We start from the raw sequence: 19,278 nt of genomic DNA, 5'->3' as shown, positions 1-19,278 counted from the left end.
GAGCCAATATTTTCAACTTATATGGCTGAAACATTTTCAAATGATGAGCTTCCAATAATGAGTGAAACAGAGCATGTGGAGAGTTTGGAAACATCCCATTAAGAAAGAGAAATCAAACATTTGGATTCATTTTAATGAGCTCAGACTTGTTGAAAATGCAGAGGAGCTTCAGAGAAACACAACATACTGAGATTCACTTTGAAGCTTTGAGTGGAAAAAGACAGAAAAACAACATGTGGATCCTGGAATAATGGGAGCTTCCATCTTTAAAGGACTGAAGAGGAAGAAGTTTACAAGGAATAATTTAGAAGAGTTTCAAACATCAACTGATTGAATCATGAATCTGAAAACGTGTTTGAATTCAATTCAATTCAATTCAATTCGATTCAATTCGATTCAATTCAATTTTATTTATATAGCACCAAATCACAACAAAAGTCGCCTCAAGGCGCTTCATAGATACAGAGAAAAACCCAACAATCATATGACCCCCTATGAGCAGCACTTTGGCGACAGTGGGAAGGAAAAACTCCCTTTTAACAGGAAGAAACCTCCAGCAGAACCAGGCTCAGGGAGGGGCGGGGCCATCTGCTGTGATTGGTTGGGGTGAGAGAAGGAAGACAGGATAAAGACATGCTGTGGAAGAGAGACAGAGGTTAATAACAGATATGATTCAATGCAGAGAGGTCTGTTAATACATAGTGAGTGAGAAAGGTGACTGGAAAGGAAAAACTCAATGCATCATGGGAATCCCCCGGCAGCCTACATCTATTGCAGCATAACTAAGGGAGGATTCAGGGTCACCTGGTCCAGCCCTAACTATATGCTTTAGCAAAAAGGAAAGTTTGAAGCCTAATCTTGAAAGTAGAGATAGTGTCTGTCTCCTGAATCCAAACTGGAAGCTGGTTCCACAGAAGAGGGGCCTGAAAACTGAAGGCTCTGCCTCCCATTCTACTTTTAAATACTCTAGGAACAACAAGTAGGCCTGCAGAGCGAGAGCCAAGTGCTCTAATAGGGTGATATGGTACTACAAGGTCATTAAGATCAGATGGGGCCTGATTATTTAAGACCTTGTATGTGAGGAGCAGGGTTTTGAATTCAATTCTGGATTTAACAGGAAGCCAATGAAGGGAGTGAAAGAGACAGACATGTACAGACTGAACTATCTGTTCAACAGTCAGAGTGTTTCTGTAACAGGAGACACTCTTTACACTCAACTCAGCACAGGGACACTGAGGAACCAGATGAACAGACCCAAAACCCAGGATAAAGAGGTTCAGTGAATGTGGTGTTGAAGGTGTGGAGGTGGATCAGAGTGTCAGAGGAGACTCTGTAGAAGGACAGAGTGCCAGCAGGACAGTCCACATACACTGCTGCTCTGTTAGAGACAGAGGAGGAGGAGGAGGAGGAGGAGATGGATGTTTGTCTGTTATTGTGCCAGACACGAAAACGACCATCATCAGAGCAGCTCAGACTCCAGGACTGATCATTGTATCCAAACACACAGTCAGCACTGCCTCCTTTCCTTCTGGTGCTTCTGTAACTCACTGATATATAAACGTCTCCTCTCCACTCGACCTCCCAGTAACAGCGACCAGTCAGACCATTTTCACACAGCAGCTGATGATAAACTTCAAATCTGTCTGGATGATCAGGATATGACTGAACCTCCTCCACATGTGTCACCTTCCTGTTGTTGTCAGACAGTTGGAGCTTTGTGTTCACTGTGTTTGTGTCGATTGTGAGTTGACAGGAATCTGATGGAGAGAACAAACACAATCCAGCTGCAGTTATTGATCCATCATCTGTTCATTGATTGACACTTTGATGATGACTCCTGACATGATGAAGATGGTTGAATGTGTGCTGCTTTGTTTTCATGAATCACATTAAAAACACACTTACACTTCCTCAGACCTGGTGTCAACCATCGGACTCCAGCAGGCTCCACCCTGAAAGGAGGAGGGGGGTCAGAGCAGCACAGTCAGCATGCACACATGGACATTACATGGCTCTCATACACATACAGCGGGGAAAATAAGTATTTGACACATCAGCATTTTTATCAGTAAGGGGATTTCTAAGTGGACTATTGACACAACATTTCCACCAGATGTTGCCATCAAGCCAAATATTGAAGTCATACAAACAAATCAGAACATTTAAGTACACAAGTTGAATCATATTAAATAAAGTGAAATGACACAGGGAATAAGTATTGAATACATGAAGATAACAGGGGGCAAAATGACATAGAAAGCCAGGAGATCACCTGAAATCTGTCAGTATTGATAGAGAAATCCTGTCCCCTATCAGTACTAATTGATATCAGCTGCTTTAGTCCTAATTGATGGCCTATAAAGGCTCCTCATTACCCAGAAGGCACACAGGAAAGACTTCATGATGGGTAAAAGCAAAGAACTCTCTCAAGATCTTCGTAATCTTATCGTTGAAAAGCATTGTGATGGGAATGGTTATAGGTGCATTTCCAGAATGCTGAATGTTCCTGTGAGCACTGTGGGGGCCATTATCCGGAAATGGAAAGAGCATCAGTTCACCATAAACCTGCCACGATCAGGTGCTCCACGCAAGATCCCTGTCCGAGGAGTCCAAAGAATAATCAGGAGAGTTCTCCAAGAGCCAAGAACCACTCGGACAGAACTTCAGGAAGACCTTGCATCAGCAGGTACTGTTGTTTCAAAGAAAACTATAAGCAATGCACTGAACCGCCATGGCATCCATGCACGCTCACCACGCAAGACTCCATTGCTGAACAAAAAGCATGTCAAGGCTCGGTTAAAATTTGCGCAACAGCATTTGGAGAAGCCTGTGGATTATTGGAAGACTATAGTATGGTCAGATGAAAGCAAAATTGAACTTTTTGGCAGCCATTCCACACACCATGTTTGGAGAAGAAATGGCACTGCTCACCACCCCAAGAACACCATACCAACAGTTAAGTTTGGGGGTGGTAGCATCATGGTTTGGGGCTGCTTTTCAGCAAGGGGTACTGGCAGACTTCATATTATTGAAGGCAGGATGAATGGAGAGATGTACCGTGACATTCTGGATAAAAATCTGCTGCCATCTACCAGGAAGCTAAAAATGAAAAGAGGGTGGACATTTCAGCAAGACAATGATCCCAAACACAGGCCAAGGAAACAATGAAGTGGTTTCAAAGAAAGAAAATCAAGTTGCTTGAATGGCCCAGTCAATCACCTGACCTAAATCCCATAGAAAATCTATGGAGAGAACTGAAGATCAAAGTTCATAAAAGAGGCCCAAGGAACCTTCAAGATTTAAAGACCGTTTGTGTGGAAGAATGGGCCAGAATCACTCCTGAGCAATGCAGACGACTGGTCTATCCATACAGGAGGCGTCTAGAAGCTGTAATCACCAACAAAGGCTTTTCTACAAAGTATTAAATAAAGTGTGTTCAATACTTATTCCCTGTGTCATTTCACTTTATTTAATATGATTCAACTTGTGTACTTAAATGTTCTGATTTGTTTGTATGACTTCAATATTTGGCTTGATGGCAACATCTGGTGGAAATGTTGTGTCAATAGTCCACTTAGAAATCCCCTTACTGATAAAAATGCTGATGTGTCAAATACTTATTTTCCCCGCTGTACTGTTACACACTGATTAAGGAAAAGTCCAACATTTTCACAAATACACTTCAATCCATACGTGAATCAAACTGCTGATGATTTGGATCCTGGATCTGTCAGTACACCACTGTATTATATGAAATATGACTGATTCAAACTGTGACCTTCATTATCTTTATATTCCTCTTCTGGTTAGCTGGAAACGACACCTCCCTGCCTTTGCTGCCAGCTGTTTCTCTCCTCTTGGTGTCAGTGTGGTTACTGTACAGGACCTCTGTCTTATGAGTTATCGCAGCGTTGTTTTCATATGATTTAATGCCACCTGACACCTGTTCATTTTTAAATCCCGGTAGAACAACACCCACATAAGCTAGCGCAATCTGGTTTTTTTTTTGCATATGAAACCAGAGGAGTTGTACTTACATCTTATGCCATCAGCTTTTCCTAGGTCACGGTTTCCTTCCACATACAGCTTTACAAAAATTGCATAAAAAGTGCTAGCGGCAACAAAAACATAATATTCCAGAAACATGCTTTGCCGATCCGATCAACTGTTTGTAACACTTCCTACATTGAAATAGACATCAGCGCGAACAATCGCATGTCCGCTATGACCTGCCCGAAACTGGAAGTGACGTCATTTTGTGGAAATGTAGTTTCTTACCTTCAGGGCCGTATGAGCCTATACTGGTGTTTTTAAAAGTTATGTTTGACTTCATGACTTTCTGTGTCGTTTCTCGAATGCTAAGAAGTTTGCTGATTTGGAGATAGCAGCTAGGCTAATGCTAGTCAAAAGTTAGCTAACTAATTTATCTTACTGTATTTCACGTTGTCAATGAAAACGTTTATTTCTATTTCTTAATTTTAACACTAACGTTTAATTTAACGTTAGCTAACTACAGTAATATTCTGTTTAGACTCATGGTAATGGCCGTATTTAACCAAAGAGAGGTGCAGCCTGCACTGATGAGATGTTGAGGTACCATTAACATCAGGTAGTTAGTCCTGCTGCACAATGAGATATGCACACAACCCTGTCTCCAGAACTGTAAAGACAAGGACACAGCAAACATGCGGTCACATTGTCTGCTAAACCTAGCCTAGCTAAATAGCTTTTAAGCAATATTTAGTGTGGACAGGGTAACTCAATGTAAGAAAGTGTTTATTGATTAAGTTATACACAGTTTACATAAAGTTACCATAAACAACCTCTTCTTGTGTTGTGTTTCATAGTAGTAAAGGTATTTTTTTCCATAGGTGGCCAAGATGTTGATAAAAGTAAAACACAGAGAGACAAAGAAATATGCAAAATTGGAAGAAGTCAGCTTCACAGATTTTGTGAGAGCAGGTAAGTTATGGTTTGTACTAAGTCATTAAAGAGGAAATGATAATGTTGTTAGTAACTGAGTGATGATTTTACTTCAGTGCAGCAGAAGACCAGAAAATGCAGCACTGAAAGTCACAGATGAGCTGGGTATAGAGGTGGATGAGGATGTCTTTCCTGAACTTGCTGCAGTTAAAGAGGTGTGTTTTGTCATCTATACAGCTGAAGGTAAGTAAATATATGCTCTGATAGATTTTGAAGGATTTGATTTGTACAGTTACTCTTAAATAAACATTTTTAATTTGTCTAATATCCTGTGGTAACAATCACAAAATGCTGTTTTAATGGCTCAACAGTAAGTTGGATTTATCACATGCATTTCAGACATCCTGGAAACACAATCATCCAAGAAGCTGCGTGACTGCTCAGACCTAACACACTATGTGACACTCACACCTTGTGGTATGTAAATTGTATATTACCATAATAAAATACAAAATAACCATCTGTTCTCCTGGGAGAAAGTATAATTTAATCAAAGCGTGCAATTTACTGGCCCTGTGTGCATACATGGTATCTTTGTTGTGTTGTGTTTTTGATTGTATATGCCTTATATTCTAATATTTTTATTTGTCACCCTCAGATTTGACTGTCCTGAAGCAACATGTGGAAGAGCCCTCCTCTCCAAGTCTAACAGATACATTGTCTGTCTCAACCACCAGCAGTCAGAGCAGTGACACGAGTGATGCCGGACTTCAAACGGTTCAGCCTCTATTGGACAGCATACATGAAAGAAATGTAGATACAGTACTTAATTGACTTATACTTGACTCTTTAGTTGCCATTATTTGAAAAAGCTTAAACACGAAGATAAAACAGATTAGAGAAAAATAATTTAATATAGTATTTCATGTAGTTTGCTCTGCAACTGTAGTGTGTAACAAGACGTTCTCTCTCTCTCTCTCTCCACATATATAGCTGTTTTTGTTATGTATGTTAATCTTGAAACATGTTTCTAAGAAGATACTGGTCCTAGAAAGGGAGGAAGTAAGACATTTCAAATGTTTTGATGCCCAAATGTCATATGGGTGTGATTCACAATTTTATGTTCTGTGAGAGAGTTGCATTACTTAATTTGTTGGCTTGATGGAGACTTTACAGAGAATTCCTCACGTTAACACTGCATTATAAGAAGTGCTTATTCTGTAGTCATTTTTTTCCTTTAATTCTGTTTTTTTTTTCTTTTCACCCAATGTTAGGCCTATCTGACCTCAACTGTTTAGCTGCCAATAATGGTGGATGTTATGCTATTACAGTGCTGTTACACAGAATGTATGTTAATGCATGCAGCATTCATATTTGAATAAGTTATTTTTGATAAATAAAATTCATACATTCATAATAATCAGTATTGTGTTTTTGTAGTAATTTGCACCTAAAACCTAAAACATTTTTCATTTGATGAGTAACACTATAAAAGAGTTAATATCAAACTTAACTCTAGTTATAAGTTAAATTTTAGTCTATATGGTAGTAGAAATTTTACTCCATGAGAGTTTAGTTTTAACTCCTATAAAGAGTTGAAAAATCAACTCCCGGAAAAGAGTTACTCTAACTCTGCGAGAGTTCATTCCATGGTCACGCATGTACACTCAAATGTAGTTCATCTGAACTCCCAGAGAGTTTATTCCAAAGACCAGAATTTGCTGTGCAGTTTTGAGGGATAAGCCTCTTAAATCTCTCTAACTAGAAACATATGTTAAAAAAACAAAAACGATTTTCAATTTTTTTGTAGTTTATTGCACTTCTTTGCAATTCATGTAATTACTATGCACTTAATGCAGACATATTATTAAAATTTGGGCTATAATGGTTGTATTGATGTATAGCAACTGTTGGATTGTAGTGCTATTTTATGCCATGTTATACCCCGAATTAAAGATTGTGAATTATTATGTAGTTTTAGTTTGCATTATTCTCCTGAATTAGAAGAAGCTGATAACTATTGCATTAGTTAAACTGATTTGCATTACATTAAACTGCTGATTTATTGTGAATGAATGACATTGCTTTATGATGCATTATACTGCTGAGTTATAAGAAATACTGTACACAGAGAGTTATTGTCTTATTTGTCTGATTAGAACAGAGCATGCTGGAGTTTTCTGCCCCATCTCAGCAGGAGCAGATAAACAGGGAGCCAAGGTCGTAGCTTAGGCGCCGTGTGAGAGAAAGAATGTGAATGTTTAGGCTTTTTATGATAAGGTGGAGACACCAGAGGCTATAAGAGTTTGATCAATGCTCCACCATTTTGAGATCTGAGGCTGTCTGCGTACGGTGTCCATCTCCCACGCGTGTGATCATTAAAATCATCGTTTGACTCAACCCGACCGGACCAGTGTTGTTATTGTGGTTTTTTCTCTTGTGTCCATCCCCAATTTTGAACTCGTAACACAACTTAAAATACTCCCAAAAAATGGCACTACAGCATGTAAAAATATAATATAAGCTCTGGCGGACTTGGTTCTATGGAAGGTCTTAAAGGGTTAATATTTCATATTCATATTTCATATTCAGCAAACACTCTGATTTTCATGTTAGTGCACTGAATTTTTTCTGCTGTCAGCTAACATCACTGAGAGTCACCTGTCAGTCTCCTTCTGCCCTCTGAAAGTTTGAAACTTGTTAGGTCTTTTGTGTTCCTAAACTATAATCTAGTTTTTGTTTTTTTGTTTTTTTACAAGGATTATGAAAGTTCATTACAGTGAGACTCCATCTGACCATACTTCAACTGCTAGGTGCCCCAGATCATCTCCTTTAGCCAGTTCCCTCTATGCGATGCTTGGGTTAATGAACATTGCACATCCTCCACCAGCAACACCAAGCCTATCATATCTCACCGCAGTGTACCCATGATTCCAGATAAAATGTGAAAAACTGCCTCTGCCAGTTTCTTCTGCTCAGTCTTTGATGTTTTCTTCACTTTCTTCATCAGGTCTTTAGATGCACTTTCCAGAGGCAGTAACACTTTCTGGACCCTGCTATTCCTCATATCTAGTCAAATTGTGGCCTTAGAATATCAAAAGCACTGAAATACATTTTCTACCATTTTCTTTTGATAAAGCTTGGCTAACAGTTTCCACTTCTTCCAGTGGTTATCTAATCAAGATAAAAATGTCCTCGGCCCCTATAAACAGAGATTAATCTAATCTAATCTCAGTCAGTCCCAGAGGGAAACACGTTTTTCCCAGAATATTTATCTTTTAACTGAGATATTCACAACTTGTTGCTGGAGAAGTCTTTTTCTTTTCCTCCTACGTTAATCTAATTTACTGTTCAGTTACAACAGTGTTTTGGTTGTTAGCAAACAAAAAGTGTTCCTGCATGTGTGATTGTTCATGTCTCATCTGCAGGAAACAAACAGGAAGTGAGTGAAGGACACAGGAAATGTTTCCAGCTCTTCCTCCTCTATCAGACATTATCTCCATACCTGAGAGTGTCCAGTCTCCAGCCTGGATCCTTCAGTCCAGCCGACAGCAGCTTCATTCCTGAGTCACCTAGATGATTGTAGCTCAGGTCCAGCTCTCTCAGATGGGAGGGGTTGGAGCTCAGAGCTGAGGCCAGAGAAGTACAGCCTTCCTCTGTGATCAGACAGCCTGACAGACTGCAGACACACAAAACAACAATCCATCTGTGAAAGAACTAAAAGAGCAAATACAATAAGATTATCACAGAAGGTATCCTATATCTGACTGGTGACATGGGTTTCATAATAAACTCGCATACAAACTGCCTAATGGGTTTAGAGAGACTTAAAGTTCAGATTAGGACCAAACTGTTTTGACTTTCCTTTGGGATTAATAGTTTTATGAAATTAAAGGAATTCACTTTAGAGCTGGGCACAACTGACTGATATTACTGAACCCATTTCATATTTAAAGTATTTCTAAATAATATCATCAGTGTAAAGGTTGCACATATAATTGATTTTAAACACAAAGACTCAATATCACATAATAGGTTCAGAGTCATTTAGCATAGTGATCTAATCAGGTAACGAGAGCCACTTTAGTGACACTGAAATCTTTGACTTTAAGATCAACATACATTATTAGTTCATTACATAGGCTTCTGCACTCTTATCAAAATCATGTTCATTCATGTCCAGTAAATACCTAAACATGTCATTGTGACATAATCCTAAATATCTGAATGTAACAGTCCAATCCAATTCAACTTTAATTATAGAGCACTTTAAAAACACCGTGGTTGACAAAAGTACTTTATAAAGAACAATGATAAAAGTTAAAAAAATAAATAGTAAAACATGAATAAAAGACAATAAAAATGTCTATGAAAACATTTTCTTTTAACAACTTCATTAAAAATATGGCTATGAAAATGCATTACACCTTGTAAAATTCAACCCAAAGATAAGAGATAAGAGATAAAAGATAAGACTGAGATTAAAGGGTAAATGTTTATGGTAGGTTTATGATGCAGATTTTAAATTGTAATCAGTGGAAAACTCTGAGTCCTGACCTGAGAGTTTCTAGTTTGCAATGTGGACTCTTCACTCCAACAGACAAAATCTTCACTCCTGAATCCTGCAGGTCAGAGTTACTCAGGTCCAGTTCTATCAGATAAGAGGACTTGGAGCTGAGAACTGAGGACAGAGCTTCATAGCTTCTTGCTGAGATGGTACAGCCACTCAGTCTGAAAAAGAATTGCAATCAATTCACCTCATATGTTAAACTAAGAGAAGAGAGCCAAATAGGTTATATTGATAAATGTATTGTATATTACATTTTATCTTTTGGAAAAAAGTGAAGATTTCTTGGCCAAATTATAACTAAACTTCTACATCTAAATGTAAACCAGTGAGGAGCAGGAAGATTCAGTAATACTACCTCTGTACCTATTGCTACAGACAGAAAGTATTTTCTGTCACTCTTCTAATTCTTAAATCTTTGATTAAATAGAGTTCAAAGTAATCATTTTTTAATCACATACTGGGCCTGGGCCACTGCAACCACTGAACATCCAAGGTATGGACATCGAGGCTGTGGACAGCTACAGGTACCTTGGTGTTCATCTGAACAATAGACTGGACTGGACCCATAACTCAGAGGCCCTCTACAGGAAAGGGCAGAGCAGGCTGTACCTGCTGCAGAGACTCAGGTCGTTTGGGGTGGAGGGCCCACTCCTGAAGACCTTCTATGACTCTGTGTTGGCCTCAGCCATCTTCAGAAGGGCCAGCTCTGTTCTGCCCTCTGGACCCAGTGGAGGTGGTGAGTGACAGGAGAATGGCGGCTAAGCTGTCATCCCTGTTGGACAACATCTCCCACCCCATGCAGGAGACTGTGACAGCACTGAGCAGCTCCTTCAGTGGGAGACTGCGGCACCCACGGTGTGGGACGGAGAGATTTCGCAGGTCTTTCCTCCCCACTGCTGTCAGACTCCACAACAAAGACTTTAACTGATCAAACACATCCACACATGTGCAATAACACTCAGTGCAATAATCTTTTCTGGCATTGTTGGCATTATTTTTACTCAGTTGTATACAGCATTTGTATTCTATTTTTATCCTATTGTATATTTTATTCTATTTATTCTACTGTATATAGTATTTTATTCTATTCTGTACAGTTGTGTACAGCATTTTATTCTTATTGTATTCTAATTTTTATAACTTTATAACTTTTGCACTGTCCACTTCCTGCTGTGACAAAACAAATTTCCCACATGTGGGACTAATAAAGGTTATCTTATCTTATCTTGGTTTGGTTGCTCTTTTAATTTCCTAGCCAAAATAACATGTTTTACTTCATTCTCCTCTCAGCTCACCTCTCCAAAAATATACCTTTTTTTTGATGAGATGAGATGAGATGAGATGAGATGAACTTTATTAGTACCACTCAGGAAATTTGTTTTGTTATAGCAGAAAGTGGACAGTGCAAAGTTACATAGTAAAAATTAGAAAAACTCAACTGGTGTTAGTCGAATAGATGTGTGGTAGAATTGCTTCTCAGGAGCCGCTAGCGACAAACCAGCAAATAAACACCAAATATTACATTTGTGACTTGCTGTCCTGTGAACAGCACTGGTGTGGTGTTAATTGTCTGCCGTTTTCGCGATCACCCCGTGCATGAGAATATCACCAGTTAAGCTTGCAACATTTTTAAACATTTTATTGTTCAGCAGCAACAAGACTGGTGGACTGTGTTTGAGGCAACCTCAGAAATGTCACAGATGTAATTTTGTATTTGGTGTTTATTTGCTGGTTTGTCGGTAGCAGCTCCTGAAAAGCAAGTCTACCACACATCTGTTCAACCAACGCCAGTTTATCTGCGATGCCAGTTAATCTGGAACACTAGCAACACCACTGTATGCAGCGCTAACAGCTGATCCCTACTGTAAATGACAGGATCAATGTGCTGGGTCCCCAAAGACAGGTAAAAAAGTTTGAAAAAAGCAACAGAAAAAAACGATCAAGACTAGCACAAAACGGTAGTCCATGATTGCAGAATCTAATTGTTAAAACTTCAGTTACAAAAAATTACGAGAAAATAAAGAGGAGATAAGAAAGAAGCTCAGAATGAGAAGACCTGCTGTAACAGGCTGTCACATATGGGGGGCGCCGGAACAAGAATGATTAGCCAGTTTCAAAAAGCCGGCTGCTCCAACTCCTCCGCCTTCTAAATTAGAAATTCTGAAAAGAAACTGTAAACCTACTACATGTTTGTAGGTTTATTAAGCTTAATAATATAGTTATGGTTTCAAATCAAGGTTCTTCTAGTGCTTGGAGCATTTCCCATACCAATTTTTACAAAGATATAAAGTCTGATGAAACTAATTACTAACTCAATTGCATGATAAAAGTAAAGGGATGGGTACAAATGTACTTACAGAGCTTTGTTGGAGGCTTTGACCACTGGCAGCAGCCTCCGAAGAGAATCCTCTGAAGCAGAGTATTTCTTCAGGTCAAACACATCCAGATCTTTCTCTGATGACAGTAAGATGAAGACCAGAGCTGACCACTGAGCAGGAGACAGTTTATCTGTGGAGAGACTTCCTGATCTCAGGGACTGTTGGATCTCCTCCACTAGAGAACGATCATTCAGTTCATTCAGACAGTGGAACAGATTGATGCTTTTCTCTGCAGACAGATTCTCACTGAGCTTCTCCTTGATGTACTGGACTGTTTTCTTATTGGTCTGTGAGCTACTTCCTGTCTGTGCCAGCAGGCCTTGTAGGAGAGTCTGATTGGTCTGCAGTGAAAGACCCAGGAGGAAGCGGAGGAACAAGTCCAGGTGTCCATTTGGACTCTGTAAGGCCTTGTTCACAGCACTCTGGTGGAGAGATGGTTTAAACCACCAGGAGGTTGTTTGTTGTTCTTCCATCAGATTGAGTCCAGAGTTGATGAAGGTCAGATGGACATGAAGAGCAGCCAGAAACTCCTGAACACTCAGATGGATGAAGCAGAACACCTTGTCCTGGTACAGTCCTCTCTCCTCTTTAAAGATCTGTGTGAACACTCCTGAGTACACTGAGGCTGCTCTGATATCGATGCCACACTCTGTCAGGTCTGATTCATAGAAGATCAGGTTTCCTTTCTGCAGCTGATCAAAAGCCAGTTTTCCCAGAGACTCAATCATCTTCCTGCTCTCTGGACTCCAGTGTGGATCTGTCTCAGCTCCTCCATCATACTTGACCTTCTTCACTTTGGCCTGAACCACCAGGAAGTGGATGTACATCTCAGTCAGGGTCTTGGGCAGCTGTCCTCCCTCTCTGGTTTCCAGCACATCCTCCAGAACTGTAGCAGTGATCCAGCAGAAGACTGGGATGTGGCACATGATGTGGAGGCTTCGTGATGTCTTGATGTGGGAGATGATCCTGCTGGCCTGCTCCTCATCTCTGAATCTCTTCCTGAAGTACTCCTCCTTCTGTCGGTCAGCAAACCCTCTGACCTCTGTCACCATGCCAACACAGTCAGGAGGGATCTGATTGGCTGCTGCAGGTCGTGTGGTTATCCAGAGGCGAGCAGAGGGAAGCAGTTTCCCCCTGATGAGGTTTATCAGCAGCACATCCACTGAGGTGGACTTTCTAGGGTCAGTTAGGATTGTAGTTTTGTGGAAGTCCAGAGGAAGTCGACACTCATCCAGACCATCAAAGATGAACACAACCTGGAAGTCTTCAAAGCTGCAGATTCCTGCTTCTTTGGTTTCTGTAAAGAAGTGATGAACAAGTCCCACCAAGCTGAACTTTTCCTCTTTCAGCACATTCAACTCTCTGAAAGTGAATGGAAATATGAACTGGATGTCCTGGTTGGCTTTGTCTTCAGCCCAGTCCAGGCTGTATTTCTGTGTTAAGACTGTTTTCCCAATGCCAGCCACTCCCTTTGTCAGCACTGTTCTGATTGGTTCATCTCTTCCAGGTGAGGCTTTAAAGATGTCTTCTTGTCTGATTGTTGTATCTGGTCTGTCTTGTTTCCTGGATGCTGTTTCAATCTGTCTGACCTCATGTTCATCATTGACCTCTGCAGTCCCTCCCTCTATGATGTAGAGCTCTGTGTAGATCTGATTCAGGAGGGTTGGGTTTCCTGCTTTAGCAATGCCCTCAAACACACACTGGAACTTCTTCTGCAGCTTAGATTTAATGTTACGATGACAAACAGCATCTTGAAGTTCTGATTGATAATAAAAAAAATTAAACATCAACAATTGGTACATTTCTTACAAAGTTCACAAACCAATTTCTCTCCCACTGAGCAACCCACGTTTTCCCATCTTTTAATATATTGGTGTCTCGTTCATCCAGCAGCTCAAATCTTTATATAAATCATCTTACTGCTCTGCAGACGATCAGCCAGCTCCTTCTGTTTCATTTTCCTCAGGAAGTTCAGTGTGATCTTTACAAATGCTTTTCTGCTGATCCCGCTCTTCTCATCATCCTCCCTCTGACTCTCTAAGCATTCTGGGTAATCTGGACTCAGAACCTTCTGCATCTCCTTTAGCTCGTTCTTCATAAAAGTGATGATGTTGTCCTCCAGCAGCTGGAACAGAATACTTTATGAATGAGCCAATCAGGCTGAAATCATGGAGCCAAACATCAGATCCATGTTGGACACACTGACGATCCACTGATCTACAAAGCAGCATGGAGATGACTGTGAACAGAATAGATGTAAAAGTAGTTGTTGTACAAGTACAGACCATAAATACGGAGTCCAGGTGTGTTTGATGCTGCTGGGCAGACTGACCACTGGGCACCTCTGAGCTGTCCTGGTCCACTCTTTGAAGGAAACGTGAAGAAGGCAAGGCAAGGCAAATTTATTTGTATAACACAATTCAACAACAAGGTGATTCAAAGTGCTTTACAGAGACATTAGAAACAAAAACAGATAAAAAGCATGATTTAAAAATTGATTAAAACAAGCAAACAAACAAATTAACTAAACACACACATTCATTCACACTTGTTCGCGCGATCTGAACCCTTATCTTAAGGGGAGCTACCAGTCCTTCTGTGGACGAGCTACTTTCTATTTTAAATTCCCTGAATTTAAAATACTCTCTAGACCCAGTCTAGACCCAGTTGGGGAGCTACCCAGAGCTCTAAACCCATTTAACAAACAAACAAACAAAACAGTATATAAAATCAAAACAGATAAAATCAGAACAGTAGATAAAATCAGTAGTTAATGTAAGTTTTGAAATTTAAGCTTAAAAGTGTGGATTTGGTGCTTTATTCAAATGCAGCTGAGAATAGGTGAGTCTTCAACCTGGATTTAAATAAACTGAGTGTTTCAGCTGATCTGAGGCTTTCTGGGAGTTTGTTCCAGATATAAGGAGCCTAAAAGCTGAATGCAGCTTCTCCGTGTCTGGTTCTGACTCTGGGAACTGATAAAAGACCGGATCCAGATGACCTGAGGGATCTGGAAGGTTCGTACTGGGTCAGGAGGTCATTGATGTATTTTGGTCCTAAACCATTCAGAGCTTTATAGACCAGCATCAGAACTTTAAAGTCTATCCTCTGACGGACAGGCAGCCAGTGTAAAGACCTCAGAGCTGGACTGACGTGGTCCACTTTTTTGGTCTTAGTGAAGACTCGAGCAGCAGAGTTCTGAATGAGCTGTAGTTGTCTGACTGATTTTTTAGGTAGACCTGTAAAGATGCTGTTACAGTAATTAAGCCTACTAAAGATGAATGCAGGGACTAGTTTTTCCAGGTCCTGTTGAGACATCAGATCTTTTATCCTTGAAATATTCTTGAGGTGATAGTAAGCTGACTTTGTTATTGTCTTAATGTGTTTTTCTAAGTTTAGGTCTGCATCCATCACTACACCCACATTTCTCGCCTGGTTTGTGGTTTTTAGATGTATAGATTGAAGTTCTCTGGTGACCTGTAATCGTTTTTCTTTGGCGCCAAAGACTATTACCTCAGTTAGCTCAAGCAAAGGATAAAGATCCAGTCAGTTATATTTTGACTATGACAAATATGAGATGACTCCCTGTAGTGAGAAAGATTTAGTATTTCTATATATAAGGGAGACCAGAGGGTGTGTTCCAACTACAGGGGGATCACACTCCTCAGCCTCCCTGGGAAAGTCTATGCCAGGGTGCTGGAAAGGAGAGTTCGTCCGCTAGTCGAACCTCGGATACAGGAGGAACAATGCGGTTTTCGTCCTGGTCGCGCAACACTGGACGAGCTCTTTATCCTCTCGAGGATACTTGAGGGTGCATGGGAGTTTGCCAAACCAGTCTACATGTGTTTTGTGGACTTGGAGAAGGCATTCGACCGTGTCCCTCGGGGTGTCCTGTGGGAGGTTCTGCGGGAGTATGGGGTGTCTGGCCCATAGCTACTGGCCATTCGATCCCTATACAACCGTTGTAAGAGCTTGGTTCGCATTGCCAGCAATAAGTCGGACTCGTTCCCGGTAGGTGATGGGCTCCGCCAGGGCTGCCCTTTGTCGCAGATTCTGTTCATAACTTTAATGGACAGGATTTCTAGGCGCAGCCAAGTGGCGGAGGGCTTTCACTTTGGTGGCCTCAGAATCTCATCTCTTTTTGCGGATGATGTGGTTCTGTTGGCTTCATCGGGTGAAGGCCTCCAGCTCGCACTGGAATGGTTCGCAGCCAAGTGTGAAGGAGCAGGAATGAGGATCAGCACCTCCAAATCTGAGGCCATGGTTCTCAGCCGGAAAAGGGTGGAGTGCCCACTCCGGGTCGGGGATGAGTTCCTTCCCCAAGTGGAGGAGTTCAAGTATCTCGGGGTCTTGTTCGCGAGTGATGGGAGAAGGGAGCCGGAGATAAACTGTTCAGCCATAAACTGTTCAGACTGCTTCCATCAGGAAGGAGGTTCTGCAGCATCCGGTCCCGTACCAGCAGACTGAGAGACAGCTTCTTCCATCAGGCCATCAGACTGCTGAACACTTCATAGACACCTCAGCTTCACTACTGGAACTTTAACATTATGCACTACACACTGTATATAAATGCCACTTGTTTTGCACATATTCAACTCTGTATATTTTATATATTTTATTATTTTTTTTTTTTACTATTTAATTTGTAAAAATGTGTACACACACACACACACACACACACTCACACACGTAGGAAAATATTTAGTATACACATCCAGAAATGCATACACTATTATATATTGTACATATATTTATTAGTTTCAGATGTAGCCATTCTTGTATTTTGCTCGTTTGTGTTGTTGTGTTTGCACATCTCTGTTGCTTGTGGGGCTCGCACACAAGAATTTCACTCGCATGTGCTGTGCCAGTGTGCCTGCACATGTGATATGACAATAAAAGTGATTTGATTTGATTTGATTTGAGACCGACAGACGGATTGGGGCTGCGGCTGCAGTGATGCGGACGCTGCACCGGTCCGTCGTGGTGAAGAGGGAGCTGAGTGTAAAAACAAAGCTCTCAATTTACCGGTCGATCTACGTCCCTACCCTCACCTATGGCCACGAGCTGTGGGTAGTGACCAAAAGAACGAGATCGCGGATACAAGCGGCAGAAATGAGCTTCCTCCGAAGGGTGGCTGGCCTCTCCCTTAGAGATAGAGCAGCTGCTGCTCCACATCGAAAGGAGCCAGCTGAGGTGGTTCGGGCATCTGACAAGGATGCCTCCTGGGGGCCTCCTGGGTGAGGTGTTCTGGGCATGTCCCACCGGGAGGAGGCCCCGTGGCAGACCCAGGACTCGACCTCGGATAATAATAATAATGGATTGGATTTATATAGCGCTTTTCAAGGCACCCAAAGTGCTTTACAATGCCACTATTCAGTCACATTCACACACTGGTGGAGGCAGCTACGGTTGTAGCCACAGCTGCCCTGGGGCAGAGTGACAGAAGCAAGGCTGCCATATCGCACCATCGGCCCCTCTGGCCAACACCAGTAGGCGGTAGGGTAAAGTGTCTTGACACAATGACCAGGACAGAGAGCCCGGGGATCGAACCGGCGACCTTCCGGTTACAGATACGCTTCCCAACCCCCTGAGCCACGGTCTGATGAAGATGGATGGATGGATGGATATATATATATATAAGAATCAACTACCTGGGTTACTATTTAGCTTTGAGTTTGAATGTTGTGCTGAACTGAAAAACTTAATCTCAGAAATATTAGAAACCTGGTTTCCATTTATAACCTCAATCACACGATGGACAAGGTTAAATTCCTATCAGGATCATTGGGAGATAAAGTTAAGCATAAAAATGTTTAACTAAAAGGTAAAATCACAATCCAGTATCGTGGCAAAACATGTAACAGACACACTGGTCTACCATGTCAGTTTAACGCCTTGCCTCTTCAAAACGCATGCATGTCTATTTTTAGCTGCAAAAGTGGGTAAAATTCTAGCATTTAAAAGTTGAAAATGGTGTACTAGCGAGCTGTGCACTAAATTCAACTTCGGATTTTTTTTTAATCTTTTGAATTTTTTGGAAAAGCTTTCTAATTTCTCTTTCTGTCAACAATTCAGTGAGTAAAAGATGAACCAATCTCCAAAAGGCACAAAGTCAGAGAGGAAACTTTCTTTTCTACATTTTAGTAGATTACAGTTTGATTTTATTTTGATTTTCAGACAAGTTAAGAAAAGCGGAGAGTGACTTTAGTTTGTAGAAGTTAAACTAATAACCAGTGTTAGAGTCATTTTTGATGCTCTGACTTTTAGGAGTAAAAGTGAAATCTGTGCAGCAAAGTTAGCGTTACCTAAATGGTAAAATGGCCTGTATTTATATAGTGCTTTACTAATCTCTAAGGACACCAAAGCGCTTTACACATTTAGTCATCCACCCATTCACAGACTGGTGATAGCAAGCTGCATTGTAGCCACAGCCACCCTGGGGCACACCCTTGAGCCACGATCGCCCCTACCTACTCTAACATCCTCCAACATACAGCACAACATAACTGATGGAAGAAAACATGATCACGAGCATTACTTCCTGTTTGCTGAAGTGAATTTTAACTTGTTTAGAAATCAAAGGTTTGTTTTTAAGAGACAGTTTAAATGGGATTGAGAGAATGACGTGTTTGCACTACAGTTTATATCCAACAATATCAAGCAGTCAAAGCAGAAAACATCAAGCAGAAATCAAAGAGTACATGTTACTAACAGCTCACCTCTTTGCCGCAGAATGAGGCTGGACTTTAAAGTTAATCCTGCGACCACTAGACCTGTCACTCTTAAATGTACATGTTGAACATGTCCTATAAAATAAAATAAATCCTCAGTGATATCCTTTAAGATGCAGTTTAGAGACCAGGAAACAACATCAAGCAGTTAATGTAAGTCAGACACCAATCTGACATCAAAGAGTTCCTGTTGCTAACAGCTCACCTCTCTGCAGCAGGTGCCTGCTGGGATTTAAAATGAATGGGGAAACCTTTAGACCGCTCACTCTTAAAGGACACACACCTGGGTTCAGGTTCAGGTCCAGCATGTCTCCTATAGATTATTCTGTTAGAGAAGAAAAGATTTGTTTTTCATTTGCAGCCACAGAAGCTCATGAAGACTTAGAATATCTTAATCATCCCAAAGAGAAACTGGTTTGCAGGCTGAGCATCAGCAGAATGAAATTCTAAACTAATGTTGGCAGTGTAAGAACCGAGCACCACCAAGAGGTAAACACAGTCCTTTACATTGTGCTGGGCTAGTGATGGTCCTACTGTGAGCAGCAGGAGTTTAAATGTACATGTTGGACATTTAAACATGGAGAAGAGTCATGGACAGTTAGAGATGGTCATCTCACCTCTGAGCTTTGGTCTGGCTCTCATGTTCCCCACACAGAGTGCTTTTAGAGGGAGGGGCTCC

The 19,278-nt window shown here is 41.0% G+C and overlaps 2 protein-coding genes and 1 long non-coding RNA gene across 3 annotated transcripts; all 3 read right to left on the bottom strand.

Moving 5' to 3' along the window:
* Positions 1 to 1,120: 1,120 nt before the first annotated feature.
* On the bottom strand, positions 1,121 to 1,740 carry LOC120716287 (stonustoxin subunit alpha-like; the record flags this gene model as incomplete). Its single annotated transcript, XM_040003757.1, has 1 exon — positions 1,121 to 1,740. A coding segment is annotated over one exon (522 nt), but the record flags the coding sequence as incomplete, so codon positions are not given.
* Positions 1,741 to 8,324: 6,584 nt separating this feature from the next.
* On the bottom strand, positions 8,325 to 13,969 carry LOC120716278 (ribonuclease inhibitor-like). Its single transcript, XM_040003748.1, has 5 exons — positions 13,792 to 13,969; positions 11,851 to 11,902; positions 9,481 to 9,654; positions 8,429 to 8,602; positions 8,325 to 8,345 (listed from the first exon to the last, which is right to left on the bottom strand). The coding sequence occupies exons 1-5, from the start codon at positions 13,967 to 13,969 to the stop codon at positions 8,342 to 8,344; spliced, it is 582 nt and encodes a 193-aa protein (XP_039859682.1). The 3' UTR covers positions 8,325 to 8,341.
* Positions 13,970 to 17,887: 3,918 nt separating this feature from the next.
* Positions 17,888 to 18,581, bottom strand: LOC120716290. The gene is made up of 2 exons (XR_005691862.1): positions 18,339 to 18,581; positions 17,888 to 18,173 (listed from the first exon to the last, which is right to left on the bottom strand). It is a non-coding gene; the product is annotated as an uncharacterized LOC120716290 (long non-coding RNA).
* Positions 18,582 to 19,278: the final 697 nt, after the last annotated feature.

Source organism: Simochromis diagramma, unplaced genomic scaffold, assembly GCF_900408965.1.
Source record: "Simochromis diagramma unplaced genomic scaffold, fSimDia1.1 OVJJ01000466.1, whole genome shotgun sequence".
In the NCBI taxonomy this organism is placed as follows: domain Eukaryota; kingdom Metazoa; phylum Chordata; class Actinopteri; order Cichliformes; family Cichlidae; genus Simochromis; species Simochromis diagramma.
Note: the sequence above shows the minus strand (reverse complement) of the source record. Positions and strands in the feature narration are given on the sequence as shown.

Bases quoted from the DNA above. Each gene is read 5' to 3' on its own strand.
- LOC120716278 (XM_040003748.1), bottom strand. From the start codon at position 13,969: ATGAAGAACGAGCTAAAGGAGATGCAGAAGGTTCTGAGTCCAGATTAC. The intron at 11,903-13,791 runs GTAAGATGATTT...ACTCTGCTTCAG, and splicing joins GGCTGATCGTCTGCAGAGCA to AGGATTCTCTTCGGAGGCTG. The intron at 8,603-9,480 runs GTCAGGACTCAG...GTGTGTCTGCAG, and splicing joins TGCAAACTAGAAACTCTCAG to TCTGTCAGGCTGTCTGATCA.